Raw genomic sequence first — 24,944 nt, 5'->3', positions numbered from 1 at the left:
TGACCCATGTTTAGTCACCAGAGAAAAGTTTCCGGCATCCCCTCACTTCCCATTTCCTTCAACCCATGCATAGTACTAAGTGCTATAGGTTTTGATAACTTTCGTGTTTGGAGTTTTCATTCCAAAAAAAAAAAAAAAAAAAAAAAAAACGAATAATTAATTTCATCATTTTTAGCTCTCCTGGATCGGTAAAAATTATGTGGGACCATTCATTTTTTTTTTTTTTTTGTTAAGTAAAGCGGCCCCTAGCCAAAAAAAAAAAAAATCTGGAAAATCCGCCATGCATATAGAAATGGTATAGTACAGTATACAATTATTAATAATACAAATTTCACATTCACATTACAAATAAATATACTGTGCAATGATCATCCTCTCAGCAACAGCACAACAATCTGGACAAGTAGGCTACAGCAGAAACCGATGAAGAGACACTGTCCACAAGCATCACATCCTAGAGACATCATTGCCAGTAATCTCCAAAAGATAAATAGTTCAACGAACAGCCATCTACCAGCAGTCAGAGAGCTCAACAGGAGTTACCCATATTAATCAGCAAAACCAAGCTGGAAGAACATTTTATTGCAGGACCAGAGGAAACTAAAAAATAATAGAAAGTGCCAAGAACCATCGACGCGATTCGACAAGGAAAAAAAGTAGCCGCTGAGGCAAATGCAGTCAAAGAAGAGAGGGGTGTGATCAGTAAAACTCCTAAAAATCTACGAAGAAACAGAATTCTTAGTGAAGAGAAAGGATTGCAGCTTGTTTAAAGGATTAATTGAATTCAGGACGTAGATGACTTGGTTGTGGGATTACTAGAAAATTCTTATATGAAAATTTTTAATCACACACTATACCCTCGTCGATACACTCAGAACCAATTCAGCACTGTGTTTTCAGCAATATCGAAAATCAGTTTTGCCGCGATAAAAGCTTATTGTGCATGCAAGGAGTGATTAAACGAATTGTTGGTACAAAACTTCTGTTGATAACAGGACTTGTACAATGTGTTTCATTTGTACTGATTATGATAATGCGTATGGACTCAAGAATATATATCATATATATATATATCATATAAATATATATATATATCAAGAAAGAATATACAAAAACGAACTACTTTCACTTATATCCGCATTTCTCATATAAAGACATACTTTTGAACATACGTTTCCGTAATACTGCCATCCTTCAACCGGTACTCAACAATCATTCCTTTTTTGAAATCTGTAGGATTAGGTCCCTTGCCCATGTCGGTCAAGTACTTCGTATGGACTGCGTGCCACGAATCTGCAGTATCACATTTATTAGTTCTCACCGCGACACTTGTGTCACCAGACGGAGAGGAACGGCCCACTGCAAAACCAGGAGGTGGTCATAACCATGATGTTTCGACTGGACAGTGTATGTGTCCGTTTAGGCAGAACTAAGATTTTTTTTTAAACGAAAATTATGTGCACATTAGGTACTGTTATTGTTAGATAATGCAACTGTACATATTCTGAATCTACGGATCAGATCATCATTTCAGGGAGTCATACTCAGCCTTGAAGCTGTGTATGCTTCACGGCTGAGTATGTACTAGTTTTGTACTAGCGTTTTTTTTTTTTTTTTTTTTTTTTTTGGCGAGTCTGATAGTGGGAAGGACACAAAAGGACAAAAGGCATTAGCCAATATTAAAAGCTCTAACATAAAAAGTTATATTTTCAGCTTGGATACAAGTTGGAAAGAAGTACAACGAAGAACCGCATAAGTGCATGAAAAGAGAAAAACAGTAGTAAGTGCATGGGTAAAAAAAATTATTAAAAGATGGCATTGTTCTTGTTGATTAAGGTAGAATCAAATGTGAAGAGTGTCAAATATGTTGCTCACCAGTTTCAAAACGATGAAAATGAGACCAGAAATCAAATGATAATAGAAGAAAAAATCGCAACCGCAATTCAAGAGAGAAAGATCTGTTGGTGAAGCGGGAAGAAGTGAAGAACTAAAAGTTATATTACATTAAGGAAGACGCTACCTCGATTATCTTTTGAAATTTCATAATTCTTACAAGGAATTCAAAAAAAATTTTACGTTCTAAGAGAAATGAAGATTGGCGTTATGCACGTCCGGCAGTACAGCAGGAATTTTACTCAGAAAATTTTCAATTCTTCTAAAAAGACAATACTGGAAAGGGACTGGAATTTAATCATTTGTATATGATTAAATTTCTAGTTATTAACATTTAATACATTAAATAAAATGTATTGTTTAAATAACTGAAATTAATTACTAATTAATTGAAACATCGTGAACATCAAATCTGTTTATTCACCTCCCCCATTCTTCGAAAGAGAACCTCAAAGATGAGCCATTACACTGTGGGGGGGGGGGGTATAAAAATTTAAAAAAATGTTATTACTTGTCTTTTGTTTTTTGTGTTTGTTTGACTTCCACCTTACTCAAGCCACAATCCCACCCCACAAACCCAAATCTGTCTGCAATTCACAGAAAATTCTATATTCTAGGGTGTTTAAGGCGGGTGTTAGCAGAACGTTAAAGACACATTTATTTACAAAAAATTACAACCTTTAATCGACATTATATACAGCATTTACATAAAAAAAAACAAATAATTACATACAAGCATACCAATTTCCATATATTTGAACCCTACTACACTATCTCGCACTCATCAACTATTCACAATTTACAAATTATTAACATCAGTTGTATCTTACTTAATATGAATCCTCGATGATTACTCAATCATTCTCTTACATTACCAATTTTTATCACTTACATCAGTAAACTCATTTCAACTCTTATTACTCTTTCTATATTTTTGTTTCTAGCCTTTAACACAATGGTTTTCAACCGGGGTGCCGCAACAACATTCCAGGGGTGCCACGTAATTTGGGTTAAATTACTTAAACTTATTATTATTTTTTAATTTATATGTTTATTTCATTATAAAAAGGTGTACGGTATCTTTTTAATTTTGTGGTGATTTATAATTGATTATAAATTGATTACTTAGTACCTCTATATAAAGAATAAAATTCTATACTGTATAATTATATTATTGTAATAAATATTATATAACATATATATATACATATATATGTGTGTGTGTGTGTGTGTGTGTGTTATACACAGAGAGAGAATCAATCAGATCTAACAGGCAGAAAATTGAGTAGGGGTGCCGCAAAATAAAATAAATTACTTAGGGGTGCCGTTATTAAAAAAAGGTTGAAAACCACTGCTTTAACACATGAAATGTATTACCACTGGTATCCTCTTACCTCAGCAACATTCACTATAGATCACCCATTCTACCTTAATTATCATTTTAGTCATCCCTCTTTACTCTTGAGGTTTCTCTATTAATAAAATTTCTTTCTCTTTACACCTCAACTGGTATGTTATCTTGTGTTGGCACCTGGCCTAATTTAATGATATAGGTTAACCTATCCTTACAGTAACCTTAAGGATAAGTTAATCCTTAACCTATCCTTACCCTACCCCTATAAATATAATTTCTTTACTAATTCCTTTATATTATTACTTTCTTTTATTACCCCGGGTACCACAGTTTCGTTATTTCATAATCATTAGCATTCATAACAAATTATCTCAACCTTAGTAACTAACTTGCCTAATACAACATGAATGTTCCTTTTTTAAAAGGACTATCACTCAATTCCTTACAGAGCTAGATTATGAGTCCTTGAGTTCAGGGTTCAATGAAAAAAACAGGAACAGACTTACGTTCCGAAATAGCCGCTACTTCCAATTCCCTTGTGCTCAGGATTCCTTCGTGGCAGACAGGCTTTCTTCCATTTCTTGGGCACTCTGCTTTCCTTAGTGGCGGACAGGCTTTCATTCTTTTCTTGGCTCACATATCTGCACAAATTGCCACTGTCACTGCCTTCCGATGCCAGACCAGGCTTTCTTTCTCGCACGTTAACCTTAAACTTAACCACCGCCTTCACTGCCTAGCACTGCCCTCCGAAGCCGGACAAGGCTTTCCTTTCTCACGTTTTTTTACTTTTTCTTCTTCATCTTGCTACCACGAGATGTGAACTCCGACCACCAAAAAATCTACTTCACTTCAACCCGCAACTCACAACTTTCTCTCCTTTAGACCACACAGAAGTCAGATACAGAGTGGACACTCGCTCTCTTTTTTCCCCCGAACTTTTCTTTTTCCCTCAAGTTTGGAACGCCTTTCCCAAGACTCGCGACCAATCCTCATACTCTGTTTAATTTTTCATTCCTTCCTATTTGCTAAAACATCTCACCCCAGCTGTCTCCCTAGCGCACAAACCAACCCTTCTCTAGAAATTTCTTTTTTTTTTTTTTTCCACACGGCAATATGACCTTTTCGTGCTTGCGGGTCCCCTCCAAAACACTCATTTTCCTGTTCACACTTTCTCTGCTAAATATATCGAACTACCGAAATATCAGCCACCCTGACGGCGTTTTCTTTTGATGCGAACACTGGACGTCCACTAATTTCCTGTTTACTTCTTAAAGGTGGCTTAGATCAAAAGAGATGCTTCGTAATCCCGTTTCACGGTCCTATTGTTCTTGCCCTCAGCACCCCTTTCACGCCTGTTCTCAAATGGCACCCTCTACCTAGTCCTGCTGTCCCTGTTAGCTCTCTTACATTATTCGAAATTACTTGTTTCCATTTAGCCACTATTTTAATTCCCTAAAACTGTCCATTACTAATCCAGTGTTCTTCCAACTTTAACCTTTTTCTACATTCAACCTAAATATTCTATCTTAATATTTACTATCTTTTATATTAATATTCGGCCATTAATACTAATTTTCACTTTTCATTGCCCTTCCTGGATTTATTTTAGCTAAATAGATATTTCTATTATATTTGTAAGATCTTACAACACGTTGTTCCCGACACTATATAATTTATTCTTTAGTTAGTTTCTACGAAATGCAATGCTATTATTTCATCTCAAGTATTATTATCTCAATGAGTATTATTTCATCTCAAACTGCGAATTCTGCAATTGAAACAAAAAAGAGTTATGTTTAAAAAAATTCCAATTTGGAATCATTGGGTGTTGGAACATCGTGGAACTGCTTTCTTCTATTGCTGGTAATATTAATGGAAGAAATATTGACGTAATCATTCCGTGTGTGTTATCTTTTCTTGACACATATACCATATTTGCAATCCTTTTTGAATACTGAAAATTTATATTCTTAAACATAACGAAATTTATTATCTAAGAATTACTAATAACAATATTTTATGCGGTTTTTTTTTCTTTTTTGCAGACAGAATATAAGTACTGCTATGATCTTCTCCTCCATTATACAATGAACTGTCTGAACAAAGAACAATAAGGGAAAATCAGGATACTTCTTTGCTATGTAATGATCATGGATGTCCAGAATTGATTCTCATCGTTCCAAGTTCTACTGGCGATTTTCTCAATATTAGCTGTGAATCAAGATCATCAATATTTAGTGCTTGAAGATCCATTTCTGATTTGTGGAATAATTTAAGCACTCAAGCGAGAATATGGCTTCGAATGAATGTAATAAAATTACATTACCCTTTTTCACTGGACGTGCATAGCCCTGGAGTGGTTGAGTGCAGAAGGTTACAAGCATGAGAAGTCAACTTAAGTCACTCCAGCACAAAATCTGAAAGAATATGTGACGGTATTACTTTAAAAAAACATCAGACAAGTCTTTTCATTTCTCCTTTTCTTTTCAGTAATTTTCTTTTCTCCTTCTTATTTATTTATTTACATATGTTATGCTGCTCAAATCCTAAGTTAATAAGCAACTGCTTTAAATTTGTTACTGATTGTAATTTAAAATATACACCTGTGGGTTAAATTCCAAATTAAATTTAAGAAGGAAGAATAGATTTGAATAGCCTTCGTTTCAGGCAGTTGATTGTCATCCTGGGATTTGCAGTTTGGACCATCTCTCCTCCCCCTCCTCATATTCCTTTTATATTCTACGTATAGTATATATTAATTATTAACCTAGTGGTTTTCATTCTTCCACCCACTCTGCATCTATGGAATGAAATCTCAGTTATTTTGCTGTTATCCACAGCAGTCTTATTTTCCTTTCTTGTCCATATCTTTGACCTATACTATGTCTTGAGCATGCTTCCACTCGTATTTCATTTGTCATTAAGCGTCAAAAAATCGCTCTGTATTTCCACTAAAATTTTTCTTTTCCCTTCCACATTCCATAGCCTCTGTTTTCAAAATACTTATGGGGCCCTCTGTAAGTTTCGATGCCGCTTCACAGTATTTATAATTCATTTACAGACTCATAATACAGCGGCTTCAGAATGTGTCTTTCATTCTCACACTGGGAACGTAAGGAGTTATGACTGCCAAACTTCTAAGATGAATTTTTCTTATTAGCTTATTCTTTTTGTGTCCAGATGGTATCTCATGTAATTCTTCTTTTCCATATTATAAAAATTTATTACTAACCTTAAATCTGTGTCATAATGTGGCATTTTCAACTGAAATCGAACTAAAGATTTTCATTATTCAACTTTATTTCTTTGTATACTATCTTTCCTAATTTAATAATATTTCTTTCTTTAATATATATCGCTATCTATCTATATTTATATATATGTGTATCTTTAATAATATCTCTGTCTTTTCTCTTTAATAAGTATTTTATTAAGCTTGTGCTCTACACTTCAACATATGACATTTTTATTTATATACATATTTTTTTCCGAATAAACGCTCAGCTAGCTTTACTATTTTCTTTCTTTCTTTCTTTTTTCATGTCGTGTAAGTTTGGCAGTTTCCATTTCTATTCCTCCAGCAATATTACTCCAAATGAACTTTATATCTTTATTTTTTCATTACTCTGTCATAAAAACTCTTTCCTCCTTATCTCTTGAATGAGCGAACGTGTTTTTCACATTTCGTCTCGTGATGTTTTGACACCCTTTATTTTTACTCTTATACTTGAATTATTGTTTTATTTTTTTACCCATAGCTCTTTCACCTATATATCTTTCCTATAAATGAACCCAAATGTATACACCTATCAAAACAGGTGTTCAGTTTTCATATACATTTCAGCATACAACTATCATTGTAACGTTGTATGCCTGAACAATTTGATATTCAACTTTTAATGTCAAAAGTAGTCCAACATTCATAAAATCATGACAGAACTGTCAGCTAAGCGTTGACTTTTCAGCGAATCTGAAGTAGGGCAAATACCAAAGCATGAACGCCCATGAAATGTTTTAAGTTTTTATAAAACCGATAGAACTCAGTGTTTGCCCTTTCGAAAAGTGTTGAATAAAATAACCTCGCAAAGTACGTCTTTAATGTTCGTACACTAAGTGTTCCACAGGAATACTAAATTGCCACTATCCTGTAACATTCCTTTTTATCCTTTTTTGCCTTTTGTTGTTATTGTATTGCGAGCACAAATGTTTATATAACTCAAATGAGGGATATTTATTTATGGATCTCAGAATTTTAAGGAGATGGAAAACTTTATTCTATTCAATTATAATTGATTATAATGACACAGTAGATACAATTATATGTACAGATTTAAAACTATATGCGAGCACCTCACGGCTGTAATATATTAAGCTTTGAGAATTAGATTAACTTTTTGCTATATTCACAATTCAATTTACAAAGGTGATTAGTATTTTTCACTGGAAACACAGATAGTCATTTTAACACTTAACATGTATATTGAAATAAACTTTTGCTTCCAAAGCTAATAGAACTACTTTATTAAACCAAGATCGTTTATAAACTGATTGTATGATGATTCCGGATCATAATGCCTTATGAAAGAGAATCAACTTTCAATATTTTTCATTATTAATTCACCTACAAAAATTTTCGAGAGTACTTTAAATGAACAAAAACTTAATATTGTCTATTTTGGTCTTTTTGAATAACCTAATGGATAGTTATATACAAATATATATGTATGCTTTTCTAAAAATTTCAATATAACTTTCCAAAACAGGGAATTTTATAAATATTAAAAAATAAATTTTTACAAAGTTGTAGAAATAAGGAAGCTCAGAATATAAATTGCACATTTTAATTTTTCATATACAATGACCGCTTCAATAACATTCTATTGTAAATTGGATACCATATAGACCTATATAAGTATACGTAATCAGCAATTCATATGTGTTAATTTCGAAGTTTTCTTTAATGAGCAATATGCATTCGATAGTTCTAAATTCTAAATTAATTTTAATGCATTTATGTATTGTGGGAGAAGTGTTTCCCGGAATTTCTCTCTTAAATCCGAGCGACTACTTTACAAAAATCGCTTTCCTATTTGCGAACCGCTGTTCTTGTTCTGAAGGTGTACGTACCTCTGACGGTATTTGGTTAATTTTAATATTAACAAATTAGCAGAATTTAACAAATGTTTCGTATGTCTGTCAGTGACACGTCTTCCTTGTGTTATGACTTTTATAAAAGTAAGATAGATTTTTTTTTTTCTGATTTTTGGATAATAACCAGAACAAGTATCAGGCTTCCTGAATTTTATGCCCTAAGAACAAGCACACAATTTACTCACAATTGCACCTGTTGTGATTCAAGGTATTTTCCCACCCGAGGCATACTGAATTTGCTAAACTTTTATCTCCTCTGGGGAGTACTGCCATCTGTTAGGCTTTTATCAAGTAACAAAACGACCAATATATGTACAGTATTCCTTTATACTGAAAACCATAAAGTGTAAAATGACGAACAAATTGAGGAATATTTTCGTAAATTTTTATTTATTTTCACACTTTTCTGCCACTACAATTTTGCCGCCTGAGGCCAGTTTGTCAATCAACTGACTCGCCTCGCAGCTCTGTATCTTTTATACAACTAAATTTACAGAATAAACCAGTTATCACTAGTATCTTGTAATACTGGCCAGTGTATACTATATAATTTAAAGAGTATACATAATTTTTTCACTTTTTTTTTAGTATTATGTTTTTTTCTTAACGTCTCCCAGAACGGGACAAGATTCGCTTTTTCTGCCCAATAAAAACGAGTTTGTGCCGAAGCAACATACGTGGGCACCAACATTTCGTATCTGGAAATTATATCAGTAAGCCTGTTTCGAGGATAAAAAAAAAAATTAAAAAAAAAGAAGTTATTTTCACCTTATAGGAAGTAGCCAACTTTGATCGGTAGGTAACGGGAATCGAACCCAGACAACATTTCGTATCTGGAAATTCATGTATTCTATGATCAGTAAGCCTGTTTCGAGGATAAAAAAAAAGAGAAGTTACTTTCACCTTATAGGAAGTAGCCAACTTTGGTCGGTAACGGGAATCGAACCCAGACAACGACGCGATGTGAAAGAACAACTGCGCAACTTCCAAGAGCCCAGTGGCGTCGAGCAGGGCATTTTAAGTTCTTACTAGAACGGGGCTTTTAGGGGTGTTGTTATTTGGTTTTTAGGAGCATTAGCAACTAAGGCCATATTGCTCCGGGGATATGCGGTGGTCATTCCCTGATCTTTCCGCATCCTCCGTATTTGGTGGTCACGGGCTCGAACCCCGGTCTAATCAAGAAGCGTGTGCTACGCACTGCCGCTCCTTCCCACCTGGCTACACAGGCGCCGCTTTTAGGGTGACACCACAAAGGATGAATTTAGTACATGTATATAAGAGTGATAATGCGTTTGCTTGTATCACTTTAATGCAGCCAGTGTTCCACTGCAGGTTTTTAATAATTATCATTTATAATAAATAAATAAATTTATTTATTTATCAAAATTACAGCAACTATTTGCACAATGAGAGCATGCGTGAAATATGATGCCTGTAAAATTAAAATGGCAATAATATGATTCCACTAATTATGTTCAAAATATAACTCTGAAACTTCTGAATTCTGTTACTAAAATTTTCACAATAAATGCAGCTTAACAAAATAAAACGGACCGAAAATAACGAGCTTAAATATTACATTAAAAATTATTAGTTTCGCGTGCATGGACATCGGAAGGTAAAACAAAGGCAAAAAAATTAGCAACACGAACTAATCCCTGTAAGTCATTCGCTTGGATTTAACAATGAGAGTATATTCAGTGGATAGTACTCGTTCCACAGCTGAAAGAAAGAATGGATCTCAGGCAGAACCAGACTCGAAGGTTCCAACTCAAAATTGTCTAAACTAGATTTTTATTTCAACTTAAGAATAATATAATGTGACTAGTGGTCAACAGAACGACATGTTTTGAGGTTTTCGTACAATGCGCAAAGCCATTTCAGATAGCAGTGGCTGTTCGAAATTCGAATAAAATTTCCTAATTGCAATTTTGTTTGCATTATATTTTTATATTGTAAGCTTAAAATGTATCTCTTTATGGAGTGTTATTGACTGGTCATAATATCTGTGATTGCCAGTTGCAAGAACTCTCTGCGGCTTTATTATATAGGACCCGAACTTTTATATTTCCTTTAAAAACCTCATAGCATTAGCATTAGTAGAGGCACATGATGCAAGAAAGCAAGCTTATACAGCATCAGCCAAAAAAAAAAAAAAAAAGAAAACCCTTCCCATTAAACAATAAATATGAAAACAATTCTGTTATATACACTAAAAATTACTATTTTCTAAAGAAATTATCTTTTTAATTTAGTGAAGAAATTCATAATTTTAATGTCATATTCATAAAAATGAAACTGGTAAAACCCGAAATACTTTTGATGTTTACTGAAGTGTACAAAATTTGAAAAAAAAAAAATGTTTTTATATAATTTTTTTAACAAATTATGTCAACTGTCAAGGGAATGATCATATTGCCTCCACGAAAGAATATGTGCCGGTCTCTATTATTGCAATTTCAAAGTGTGCTTCTTGTTATTGACTATTACTTCCTTCCAAATCATAAAATGGGGAATAATCAGAAATCAGGGATGCTTAAAAACATAAGAGAGGAATAAACGATAACGTAGACACGTACTAACTTGAAATAATACATTATAATATATGCAAATATAAGGGATTTTATTTCTGAACGCTGCGCATCCGAACATAAGCTAACGCGACGTGATTGTTCACAATTACATAAATGGCACACAAAGGCGCAATTATAAGTTTGCAGAGTCTAAACGAAATACCTGTTTACGTAATGGTACATTTATAAATTTTTCCCTACAGATGGAATCTGTACAAAAAAATTCAAATAATGATGCTACAAACAATAATATGTAAATGTTTACCCTCCAAAAAAATACCTATAAGGATACTGCCTTTTTTATTTGTTAGCAATAAAGAAATTTATATATAAATACAATTTCACGCTTTTTTAATTAAAAATAATATAATGGCTTACTCTATTCTGGTAAAATAACCTTTCCGAGGCCTCAAGCTATGAGAGCTATAAAAAGCCATTGTACGTGTGGGGCATAGTCTCTTTCTGTAGATAACTTTGAGCAAAGTAGATTTGTTACCTAGTGCATCGATTTCATATTGTTCAGACACTTTTCTACGATTTGCCTTGGTATTGCACTACTCTAAATAAAAAGTAGTACTTCTCCAAGTATACTGCTATTTATTTAAAATGTGGTAGCATAAATTTAAACAAAGAGCAGTATACTTCTACATTTCAGAAATGCTTTTTATATTAATTAGTGCAATACCAAGGCAACTCGTGGAAAAATGCCTCCACATTATGATGAGAGCGACGCACTAAGTAGCAAACCCTATTGCAGAAGAGGCCATGCCCGATATGTACGAAGATAATGAAATTACTGCAAGAGAACTTGAGCAGAAAATTATCATGGGGCCCTAAGTATACAAGGCCTACAGAAGGAACCCAAGAGAAATCTTTAAAATAATGATATTAGAAACGTTAACTTGAAGCAATTTAAATCAAAATATGTAATAGTTTAATGGTTGTAGCATGTGCTGTGTTGTAAACCAACTGCTCTGACCAACCAACCTATTTCAAAAGACAGTGCAATTAATGAACCTGCGGTAGGAGTTGTCACGGGCCCTACCAAAATACAGATTCCGCAAATTAAATTGTTTAGTTGATACTGAATTTAAAGAGATTGTCAACCTCGAAATCAACTGATAAATACTGTGCTCTTTCTGAGTGTAAAATTCTAATATTTTTACACAGTGAAAGCTTGAAAAAGACCCAGCAAAAAGACGAGGAGGTCAGTGCATTCAATTCATATTTTAATTTCATAATTTATTTAATTTCTTAATTTCTGTGAGAACACTAATACGTCGTGCCAACTTACGCTTGTAATTACTGACTGAATTTTTTAGTTTTCTATTATACTAGGAAAATGAACTCATTAATATTGTTTTAAAATTGAATTTTAAGGGGAAGATTTTTTTTTTTTATCCTATGGATTCATCGGATCCAAGAAAAATTAAAATTTCGGAGAAGGATCTGACATAGAAAGCGACAATTTGTTTGGCATACTTATTGCCATTAGGCCTTATATGGTAGCTGGTGTATAACCAACGTTAATAAATTATACTACACATATATATCCCAAAAAAATTAGTAACTAGGGAGGAGGAAGGACATGTGAATAAGAGAAATGTTTGTAACGTCTAATCCTAAACTAACTTTTTGTTTTCTGCATTCAAAAAAAGGCCGTATAAATAAGCTGTTACTGAATTACTTCATATGTACTTGTAACTACTCACATACCGCACGTACATTATTCATAAAATAACACTTTCTAAGAGCTGCCTTATTTACAACTCATTTCATTTGCTTCGTTGACTACTACTAAAAATAGCAATCAAAAATAAACATCATTAATAGCGGCCGGCACAAAGAGTTTTTAAAATCCAGAGACTTCGATTTCGAGGTTCATTTTGAACTGAAATAACAAAATGTTCTATCGCTTGCAGTAAGCAGAGACTCATTGTTGTTAAATACGAAAATGATAATCTTACACAATTTTTTTAATTAATAATAATATTGCAATAAATGCACGTATAATTGACTGAAATTTTGTTGATGAATACTTCTGGATTTATCAAAAGCAAGCCCTTAAAATTCATATTTTTTAAGGTGAACACAGGATGATTTAAAGTTCAATCTTTCTAATTTATAACTTATTTTTGTTACCAAATCATTTAGAATCTTTGACATTTTTTGCTTATACTAATAAAAATCGAAAAAGATCATTTATATTAAGTTTTGTGTTTTGATCCCACATTTCAATTATTTTGCCCATTTGCTATTTTATTTCCTGACTTATAAAGGACTGTTTTATTCCTTATTTTATTTTTTTAAATAAACTGCAGTTTCCTTTGTACCAAAAGAACAGTTATAATTGGCATATACAGTATTTCGAAATATGTTTAGGGCTGATATGCAGTTTATCAAAATCAAAGACAACTGAAAACAATGCACGCTATTTTGCTCAATATTTATATTATATTAATTAGTTTAGCGAAATACGTAGGCTATAGATTGATATAATAATTATTATAAAATAATTTCACGCCTTTGAATATGATATTATGTGGCACAGAAAAAACAATAATCTAGGCCCTGTAGCTTCCAGCCTGTGTTAAAGCAATTGTGCCCACACATTTACCTTTAATTTAGCATTTTCTTACTGAGTATCTCAATTGTTAAATACCATGAATGAAAACTGAATTACACATATGACTAATCCAATTTTCATGATGTATTAGTAATCCTAAAATCTCAATTTTCTCAGAGTAATAAATATCACAGCATTTATTTCTGTTTTAAATTTATAAAGAGAACTGTTTTATAAGTTAGAAAATTCAGTTTCTCAATACTGCTGTACGAAACCAGAAATTTCCTTTCCATATTTTGTTAAATACTTTTCCTGTAAGTGACCTGTAAATTATGTATTTATGTGAAGATTGTACAAACGTTTTTCATGTGCCACCTAATTTGGACAGTTTTGTGCAATAAATACTTTTGAACGAAGCTTTGTTCATTAACTCAAAATTAAGGCAACTTTAAAAACTTAATAAAAATCATACATAAAAAATAATAAAATTCTTGTACTAGGGAGTGGTTACAACCTTTCTGAGTCCAGCGCTTACCTTTCACAAAGTAGTATTTTCTAACGCCCCCTCATATATACAAAAAATAATATTACTTGTACAAGTATCAAAGTGATATTACCTCGTATAAAACTAGTAAAAAAATTGATAGTGTATTCATGAATATCTAAGGATTTCTAATTTTTATTCCTGTCAAAATAAAATATATATAATCAGGCCCAGAGAGAAGTGGGGCCATTTGGCCTGGGCCTAGGGCCTAGAGGGGCCCTAAAATTTAGTCTCTTATGTAAAAAACATGATATGAAAGTGACTGAAAAAACGTTTCAAATTAACTTAATTAAAATTTATCATAAAAGGGTCATTCTATTTGTGAAGTAATGTTATAATAATATGCTTTATGATCGTTTATCGGCCACTGCTCAAAGAAGTGGAAGAGGCTTGAAGATAGAAGGAGAGAAATGAGAATGTATTCCATGCTCAATTTTTTTCTGAATCAAGTCTTGAAATTTCTTCCCAGGGTGATTTTAAAAATATTTCTATATTCCACATCTTGGAATTATTCCATGGAAACTGTTCCATTTAATATGAGCAGAGGCGGATTTACCGTGAAGCTAATGAAGCTTAAGCTTCGGGGCCCCTCACCTGCACGGGCCCCCTTACCAAGGCCCTAGAAATGTGTTCACATGGTCATATGCGTTTGTAAATTTTGCAAAAGTAAGATATTTTAAACACAATCGGTTAAGACCGATGTCTCCACTCCGACTTCCCCTCCGTCACACTTCTATCTGCGACTTTATTCAACAAAATGAAACAAGTTCCTGTAACCTGCCGTCCGTTTAACAACATTCCCCGTCAGTCGTATAACAACGCAACTGTTATGAAAAGTGAGGAAAAAGAGCTGCAAGCAGGGGCGTAGCTACCGTATAGCAAAAGTAGGCAAAGCCTAGAGGCCCTAGTGAATTAAGGGCCTACTTCACCAGGGCCCATAAACAGATGCAAGTAGGGGCCACCTCTACTACTCTAGGGCCTATAGACAGACGCAACATGTAAGTGCACGAGGTTGGTGAATGTTATGGAGGCAGTTGTCAATAATTAATTGCATTTGCAGTGACGTAATTGCCTCGCCTCCTTCTCCCATTGGCACAAATAAATATCACAAGGATGAAAACTTTTTTAATTAGCATTAGTAAAGGCATAACTGGATAGATCCCATCCACCCCAGGTGCCTTTCTTATGTTTATCTTCAACAATTTCTCCTCCACTTTGCTCTCAGTTATTACAAAATCATCTAGCTAACTGCCAGAATTTACTACACCTCTGGCATTCCCATCCCTGAATAACTCCTCATATGTGAATGTAGACGCAAAATACTCATTTAGTTTGTAAGCAACCTGAGCAGGATCACCAACAGTTCAACCATCGATATCAAGTGGACCAATCTGATTAATTCCTTCCTTCTAAAGTTTACATAAGTAAAGAACTCTTTGCTGTTTTTCTTTGCATCCTTTGCCAAAGAATTCTCGTAATCTGCCTTTGCCTGCCTAAGTGACTTGGTTATATCTATCGTAGGCTTCCATGTCGCCTGTTAATTTTTATGTATCCCATGCAATTTTTTTCTCTGCCACATATCTCATTAGTTCATCTGACATCCATTTAGGCCTAAACAATATTTTTTAGTTGGTATGAAAAGCCTAGTAGCTTCCAAGATTAATTCTTTGAATGCTTCCCATTTTGAATTTGCTATTGGTAACATCATCAGTTGGTCCCACGGTACAGAATTTAAAAACTGTCTCAGACCGCCGTAGTCATCTTTACGAAAACAAAAACCCTTCCCTTTAGCCCTGATGGTAGTTACCTCTTTGAGTAATTTTACTCCTTTGATGGTAGTTACCCACTTCAGCACATTGTGATCAATGCCACCTAGTGGTTCCTTTATCTGCAGATTCTTAATGCATGAAGAATCACTACTGATAATCAGATCAACAGTATTGCTCCCTCCCTCTAGTTGCCCCCCGAACATGCGGTTGTAGAAAACATTCATCCAATAAATCCACAAAAGCCTTGCTAGTGTGTGAGTGACCCACCCACAAATTCGAGTCAATATATGGGAAATTAAAATCCCCCATTATAAGACAATCTAATTTACTTGCTCACTCTATTTCTCTGTACAGTTGTTTATTATAGTCATCAGAATCATTAGGCCTATAACACACTCCTATTCTAAAACTTGCTTTCACAGTGCTTATGTCACACCACACTGACTCGACACTGCTCTTCCACCTATGTCGACAGGCTGTACTTCCTTGGATTTTATGTGTTTCTTAACTAATAGCATAACCCCTTCTCCCTTCCTATCCTGTCTATCCTTCTGTACACATTGTACACTTCAAATTCCAGTTCCGCATTCCTTATATCTGTGTTACACCATGTCTTTGATATCCCAACAATATCTGCCTTTGATGTTTTGACCAACACCTCAAATCTCAAATTCATAAAATTTATTTACCAAAATCCTAGCATTGGTGTACATGCAAGTATACATGCACCTGTTCCTATTCTTAGCTACCCTAACATAGCGCATGTATTTACTTGTTCCTCAATGACTCCCAGCACCGGAAAGACAAGGCATAGATACCCCACATATTATGATTTTTAAGAAAATATATGAGAATGCTACCTCCTTTATTAGGCTAGACAAAGACAGTAGTAAATTTAAAATTGAGAAAGGAGTTCGACAAGGAGACACAATATCTCCGAAGTTGTTTACTGCTGCCCTTGAGGAAGCTTTCAGAAGATTAGACTGGTCGCAGAAAGGAGTCAATGTGAATGGAGAGTATCTAAACCACTTACGATTTGCAGATGACATTGTGGTCATAAGCCATGATCCCAAAGAATTAGAGGAAAATCTTAAACAGTCAAAATCTTAAGGATTTTGGACTAAAGATGAACATGACTAAAACAAAAGTAATGATGAACAAGTATGCCACAGAAAGGAACACAATGATTGAGGGAGCAGTAATTGAACAAGTGGAGTCATATACTTATCTGGGACAAATTATTAGCGGTAATAATGATAAATGGCTGGAACTCAAGAGGAGAATAAATTTTGGATGGATAGCATTCGGGAAATATAGTCACATACTGGGTGGGGAGCAATATCCCAGTTTGTCTGAAACGTAAAATATATATATATTTTTTTTTTGTTAGTTGATGGCGCATCGGCTTCTGTGGCTATAATGCACCTCCCAAAGTTTTTGCATCTTACTCTGATTCAAGCCCGAGGCGGGATTCGAACCCGCGACCTTTGGGTTGCCAGGCAGGCACTTACCCACCTGGCTAGCCCGGTCGGTCTAAAATAATGAACCAATGTATAGTCCCCACCTACCTTCCGACGGGACACGGGGCCATTAGAGACAAAGTACAAGGATTTGGACTGAGTGATACGCCGTTATGCCTCTGTGATGAACATGAAACGTAGGAGAACCTAATGTACAGTTTCCCACTATATGAGGACCTCTATTGCAGGTTCATCACTAGAACACAGCTTAACCTCCGTAATCAAGAATACCTCGCCATAACTGAAGTTGACACATACAAGGCGTTCGCGCAGCTGGCCCAGGACCTCTTCACAAGAAAAAGGACGCTCCCACAGCCTCAACCACTGCAGTAAACAACCATGCCGTGCAGACCAGCACAAAGTCTACACAACCACGGAAACCTACCCACATGATGAACTGACACCAGGGTGAAACAACCAAGGAATTAAACCTCACAACTGAGTCTACCTGAAGTGACAATCTCTATGACAACCCACAGATGTATCCACCTGACGTGACAATCTCATTCAACGCATTAACATGATATGAATAAGGTAACTGGACCTGACCTGGAAGTGACCAACTAAAAAAAAAAAAAAAACCCGATTAGACAACCTCATCCAGCACAAGCATTTGACAACCTGATCAAGACAACAAGACTACCATGCAAGGACTCAGAGAAATGACTGCAGCACATTGCTGCCACCTAGCCATATGGCGATCTGGACTGGTAACTTTGACCAGCCTGCTTTCACTCCTATTCCTTGGCGGGGGGGAGATGGCTCGCTGTTTTCTCCTCCTCCTCCTCCCATCCCCTCTTTCCCTCTGGTGGGGCAGGGGCATACCCCACTGACTGCAGGGGGCCATCTAACCTATCGGCCCCTTACTTCTCTTTCTCCCCCCCCCCCAGCCTTCAGTCTTCCTACCCTTCTCTTGACTATACACCGCGATAGCCCCACGCATCCAAATTTAAATAAACACCAAAATTATTGCTCGCCCCATTAGGCCTCTAGAACTTGTCATTTCAGCGAACAAACCCCACATACTACCTCTTAATAGCGATCTTGCAATAATACCACCACGATTATCTTTTTTTTTTCCCCAGGAAATTAGGCGACGGAACCTGCCAGAATATAATAAATTTCAAGGTACACCTGGCCAGCCTCCTCGTTTTTTTTTTTTTTATTTTTTATTTACATACATTTTTATTACATATATACACAGATATCCTCGTTGGCATAGTACGGACAACGTCGGGTCCCATCAGGGGCTCGACGGCCAATAGGCCAGAAGAACAATGGGCACAACATACGGAAGGCCGCCGTAGCCTAGTGGTCAGGCGCGCGGGTGCATAAGTACACGTGCCTTGAGTGACCGGGGTTCAAGCCCGTGACTGCTGAATACGGTGCTGTTTCTTGTATTCTGTGTATCTTGTAAACTCCTCTGACCGTTTGGTCGTCCCGGAGTATAAACAGAAAATTTATTTATTTTATTTTTTACACAGCACATGATCCACACACTTTTGAAATCTCTGGTCTTGACAGAACTGTCCCTCGATACAGCAAACACTCGCGGAGATGGGAGAAATTCCTGGTGCCGTTTGACCCTCAACACACTTTGTACTTTGTATACTCCCCACCATGACTTATGGAAATGAAACTTGGGCACTCACCAAAAGAATGGAAGAGAAGCTGAGAACTACACAGCGAAGAATGGAACGAATTATATTGGGAATCAGACTGTTAGATAAGAAGAGAAACACATGGATTAGGCAGCAAACTCAAATAAAGGACATTCTTATTAAAACTAAAGAACTAAAATGGTCTTGGGCAGGACACATAGCTCGAAGACATGATGACAGATGGACTAAGAAAATAACGGAATGGTACCCAAGAGGAGCTAGAAGAAAACCTAGAAGACAACGGCGGAGATGGATAGATGAAATTCATGAGTTTGTGGGTAGTAAATGGATGGCTATTGCACAAAACAGAAGGAACTGGAAAGTTGCTGGAGAGGCCTTCATCCTGCAGTGGATTGAAAATGGTTGATGATGATGATGACTTCCAGCAGTCTCTGAAATCCCTCGCACCTTGTTTTCCCAGGCTGCTGCTCATTCCAATAGAAAGCAGTGCAAGAATTGCTTTTACCTCTGCCAGCGGCTACTGTTAATCTATTAGTCCGTGTGCCCGCCCCCCAAGCTACCTTTCTGTCAGTTTTCCGACCTACCTGACGCTGCCTCGATAGCATCAGCAAATATTCTTGCACCTCTATTTAAGTGCATCCCATCCCTGTATAAGCAATCTTTCCTGTTAACAAGCGCAGACCAGGCTGAGAAAAATTCTACTCCTTGAACCTTGCACAATCTCTGCAAGGCCAAATTGATCGACAAGGCTCTTATCATATACTTCCTCCTATCGTATCTGGGCAGAATTGCAGACACTTTCAAATTCAACCCTAACTCTCGAATTTTTTTCAACATTAACCTGTACTTGTTAAGTAATTCCGCCGGTCTCCTACTCTTAATAGAGCTATATTATTATAATACTTGAAACAAATGTTTCGTCAAAAATATCACAAATTAGAATAATTTTAATTATAAAGAAACAATATTTCTTTAATAAATAAACAATAATATATAGTTAAATATATATAAAAATATAAATATATAGTTAAATATATTATTGTTAATATATTTTCGTCTTTTAAAAGCAAGATGATAAACGGATTGGAATAATCAAAACATAAAATCGAAAACGTTGGCAATTATTTAATCTTTCTTTTGGCGCCCCTTTCAGCATTTAATCTGAGACAAGAGCCTCGTTCGGCTCACCGTCGGCACGGCTCTGCGCGCGCAGCTCATTCTCTTAATCTCGTAGGAGAAAAAGCTGCCTCCACAGTACCTGAAATTGTTGACTTGACTACTTCGGTATTTTGCAATAGTTATGTTTTCTCTTTGGGTTCGTCTCGTAGATGGAATATTTTAAACAGCCAACTTGGATTTTTTTAAAGAGTGTAAGTGTAACGAGATTTTTTTTTTTTTTTTTTTTGGTAATTGTTGGCGCATAGGCTTCTGTGGCCATAATGCACCTCCCAAGGTTTTTGCAGTACTTTGATCCAAGCCCGAGGCGGGAATCGAACCCGCGACCTTTGGGTTGCCAGGCAGGCACTTTACCCACCCGGCTGGCCCGGTTGGCGTGTAACGAGATGGCCTGCCCATTATCAAGCCTTGCAACAACGACATTTCAAGGACTCGTATATGAACGGTACCTTCTTTTGTCACTTTAAATTTATTCATTAAAGAACTGAAAGAAAATTCAGATAAAAAAATTAATGGAATATGAAATCTATTGATGAGATCAATAGAAATAATTCTGACATCGAGAACCGAATTGTAACAACAAAAATTTCAGATCATACCAAAAGCAGTAATTCATTAAGAGAAAGAGTTAAATTTCGAATAGAATTAATGAATAGGCTCTTGGATTATTTTATGATCTAATTTATGAAGACGAGTAAATCACATGAACACATTATAAAAAGATTTAAATTTCTTGCTGATTTGACATCGACGAAGATATCATAAAACTTATAAAATGCCATTACAACGAGGACATCGACAACAAACTGATTTAATGAGTGTCGTAGATTCAAAGAGTATTTAAGATTAGTTACTGCACAAGAAAACTTGAAATTCCCTGAAATCTTACAGCTCATATATGAAAGAAACTTGAAGGTTTTCCCAAATTTGACAACAATCCTAAAAATTTACATGGCACCAATAACGACTTGGGAAGCCGAAAAAACTTTACTAAACTATCAATAATAAGAAACAAATTTCGATCAATGCTAGAGGAAAGACTGAATTATCTTTCTATACTCTCCATAGAGAATGATATTGCAAAATCGTTGTCATATGAAGAGGCGATCAAAGAGTATGGCAGCCAAAAAATGTAGGGAAAAGGAAATATTATAGAGGTGTGTCAGGCAGTTAAATAAAAATATTATATTATTTTTCTGGATTTTGTGATGTTTGTAGTATTTGTTACCTTTTTTAAATTTATAATTTGTTGTGTTTTCTTTTCTCATTCTAAAGAAATATTCACTTTCGTACCTAATTCTTTTTCTTAAAGAGGGCCCCAAAAATTGTAAAAGCTTCAGGCTCCGCAAAACCTGGATCCGCCCCTCAATATGAGACATTTAAAAATCAATGAAATGTATGAGACAATATGAGACGTAAACAAATACATCTTATAATTCCTTATGGAGGTGGTTTGTGAGAGAATTTTTATTTTTTTTTTTTAATAAACATGGCCGTGGGAAATAAGAAAATTTCAACCTTGAACCTTCAGTATATTTTCTTTTGATGCCATTTCTTTTAAAGCTTAATCAATTTTACATAACAAAAACTCCCTCCCTTTGAATTTATAAATAAGTGTATCGAATAGTATTTCTGTTTATTTCCTTGGCTGGAAACGATATGGCGACAACCATAGAATTACAAGAGAAAAATTTGCCGAAATGAATGACAAAGAGATTTAATTTCTCTAACATTATAAGGTGCAAAGTGAGCTGATGGACAAATTCTCGTTAAAATTGATATAAGCTGCTTTAATGATTAAATCCTGCGGACCTTTCAGGATTTAACAGATGAACAAATAAAAGCCTTAGCACAAAAAATTACAACAGAAATATGCAAAGGATATAATTCATACGAAATATGCGATGAACTGATTTTTATGAAGAAAATTTACAGATCAAACTTTAGTTCAGGACTAACTCTAGCGATTTTTGCTACAAAACATATGTTTGTTTGTTATGTGGTTTTTAGGAGCATTAGCAACTAAAGCCATATTGCCCCGGGATATGCGGTGGTGGTCATTCCCTGACCTTTCCGCATCCTCCGTATTTGGTGGTCACGGGCTCGAACCCCGGTCTAATCAAGAAGCGTGTGCTGCTCCTGCCCACCCGGTTACGGAGGCGCCACATACAGAACATATGGAAACTAATCTAATTGAGTTGTTTCCAAATTTGTTCATATCACTTATAATATAATTGAGTCGACCCGCTTCTGTCACTTCTGCGAAAAAAGTTTTATCGTCATAAAGAGAGTGAAAAAATTTTAACAGGTCTACTTTAACAGATTTTGTTTGAAATAAGGCTACTGGGTCATCAATTCTTAACTTAAATTCTGACACTGCTCGGCCAAAAGAATTTTTCAAATACAATAAAGGAATTAAAAAAAAAAAAAAAAAAAAAAAAAAAAGCTCGAAAAGCATTTTAAACTAAGTTTAATTCCTTTCAAATTTAAATTTGGGTAATGTCATTCTTCGCGTAAAATTATGTCTCAAATAAATTATTTATTTATTTTATTTTTTTTATGAAAACCCCAATATGATAGACTTAGTACCGTTCACGGGTTCGAAGTTCAGAAGACGAAAGAAGATATTTGTTGACATTTGACATGAACTTCTGTAGACTGCAATTTTCAGGAAATAGGTATGAAGGAAAGAAGGTTGTTACAGAAAACGGCACCACCAAATACGGAGGATGTGGAAAGGTCAAGGAATGACCACCGCATATCCCGGAGCAATATGGCCTTAGTTGCTAAAGCTCCTAAAAACCAAATAACAACAAATACAGAAAACGGCAGTTGAATGAATAAACGAGGAAGATGAAAAGTTGGTTCTGTGAGCTTGAAGTTGGACAGTAAATGGATGTTGGCTGGTGGCGGCACGTGTTCAGACTGTTTTGAAAGAGAGAGCGGGAATTACAGAAGCCAATTCAGAAGAATAGTGCCCATGGAAGTATCTGTAGAAAAGGCATGCAGCAGAAACAGTACGTCTATGAGACGTATTGTTTCTACCATGCTACCCTCTTCTGAGACTCACTAACTCAGCCACGTTGTGAAAAAAAGCCCATAAAAATTCCTCACGTCACTGACGTGACTCGAACTCAGGTCTTTTCCATCCGGTGTGGGGGAGGACCGCGATTCTACCAAGTTCCTTGAGAATAGATAAATAATCACCAATCTATTTCAGTACCCTGACGATGTTTAGCACATTTATACAACAGACATTTCAAGCGCATTTAGACAGATCTTTCGTGAACTTTAATTGGCAAGCTCAAAATCGATGGTATTCAGAAATGCCTCCTGGCTTGGCTGGAAAGCAACTTTACTCATCGTGTACTTACTGTTATTGCTAACTAAGGATACTACATGTCTTCCTTCCGCTCGAGCGGTCATCCCCAAGGATCTCCACTAGTGCCCTTACAATTTAATGTTTATACAAATGATCTTTCTAGTTGCATATCCATTCTACATGCATGTACCCATGGCGCTGTTTGTTGATGAGGTGTAACTGTACGATAGCATCGCAGATTATACTGATTAACAATGACTTCCGCTTTCTCTAGACCAGTGTTTCTCAACCTTCAGTAGACCATGGAGCACTACAAAGTATTTCTTCTCAGTTTCGGCGGAGCACGAGAAAAATATGTACATTCTTTTTTACATTTTAATATATATAAATATTACATTAGTGTAAAAACGATCCAGAAAATTAACTAAATAACATTAGCATAATGTAATATAGAACTACTATAGCATATTAGTGAGAGAAAGAGCCAGAAAATGACTAAATCGGATCTCACTCATATTTACACAAACAATCCTTGTAAATAAATTACATAAAATATCATTTCTTATCAAAGAATCCTAAATGAAGAGTACTTCTGGAGCACCGGTTGAGAAATACTGCTCTAGACAAAGTATTGTCGAAATAACGACACATTGAGATCGGACGTATATATACAGCACAGATGTCTTGCAGTGGCGAAAAAAAAAAAGAAAACGGCAAGTCACGTAATTACTGTATTTGTTTACGTTCGCCAATTTTCAAAGTGAATTCTGTACTCCTATCACGGATGATACCGCTGTTTTACATTTATTTAAAATTTAATTAATCACTATGGCTCCTGAAGTTAATAAACCTCATACAGAGAAGAAAAGAACAACAGGGGCTCACATCTGGTGAGTATAGGCTTGGCACACCCAGGGTCCTGAGCTGAATATCATCATTCTTCTCTTTCTTCTACTTCTGACTCTTGTTTCCTCTCTCTCTCTCTCTCTCTCTCTCTCTCTCTCTCTCTCTCTGAGGGTAATTCAGATATATATATTTTTTTTTTGGCTGGTGCAGCATAAGCCTCAGGCTTCCTTGCACCATGTAGCTAATAATAATAAGAACAACATTAAAGCTTAGTGACAAACTTGATATAATCCAAACTATTACATTATGGTCACCCGGAAAGTTAATTCATATACCCATGTGTATTGTGTCTGTAAATTGCGTGTGTTCTTTGGGCGATTTGCCTGTTTTGCTGGACGAAAACCCCCAATTTCTGAGGGGGGGGGGGGAGAACCTTGTTATCCACGCCTGAGACCGACTAATTTAGCCACAGAGTGAAAAAAGCTCCTTGCGTCATCGACGGGATTCGAACCCGGAATTTTTCCATCCGGTGTGGGGAGGACTATGACGATACCACTGTGCTACAGCGCAGACTAAACTTGATATAATAAAGAAAATATAACGGGGCG

At 35.5% G+C, this 24,944-nt stretch overlaps 1 protein-coding gene and 1 long non-coding RNA gene across 2 annotated transcripts in view; one reads left to right on the top strand and one right to left on the bottom strand.

Annotated features, from left to right (window-relative positions):
* The window catches only part of LOC150087098 (receptor-type tyrosine-protein phosphatase kappa-like), a 453,299-nt gene extending 442,741 nt beyond the window's left edge, over positions 1-10,558 (top strand). The window contains exon 16 of the mRNA XM_090372951.1: positions 5,293-10,558. Coding sequence (XP_090229077.1) covers positions 5,293-5,361 — 69 coding nt within the window. The 3' untranslated portion in view covers positions 5,362-10,558. The remainder of the gene's footprint in view (positions 1-5,292) is intronic.
* The window catches only part of LOC150087096 (uncharacterized), a 219,097-nt gene that overhangs the window by 40,529 nt on the left and 153,624 nt on the right, over positions 1-24,944 (bottom strand). The gene's annotated exons all lie outside the window — the stretch shown is intronic.

Source organism: Mastigoproctus giganteus, chromosome 4, assembly GCF_048544385.1.
Source record: "Mastigoproctus giganteus isolate SK-2022 chromosome 4, ASM4854438v1, whole genome shotgun sequence".
Taxonomy (NCBI): domain Eukaryota; kingdom Metazoa; phylum Arthropoda; class Arachnida; order Uropygi; family Thelyphonidae; genus Mastigoproctus; species Mastigoproctus giganteus.
Note: the sequence above shows the minus strand (reverse complement) of the source record. Positions and strands in the feature narration are given on the sequence as shown.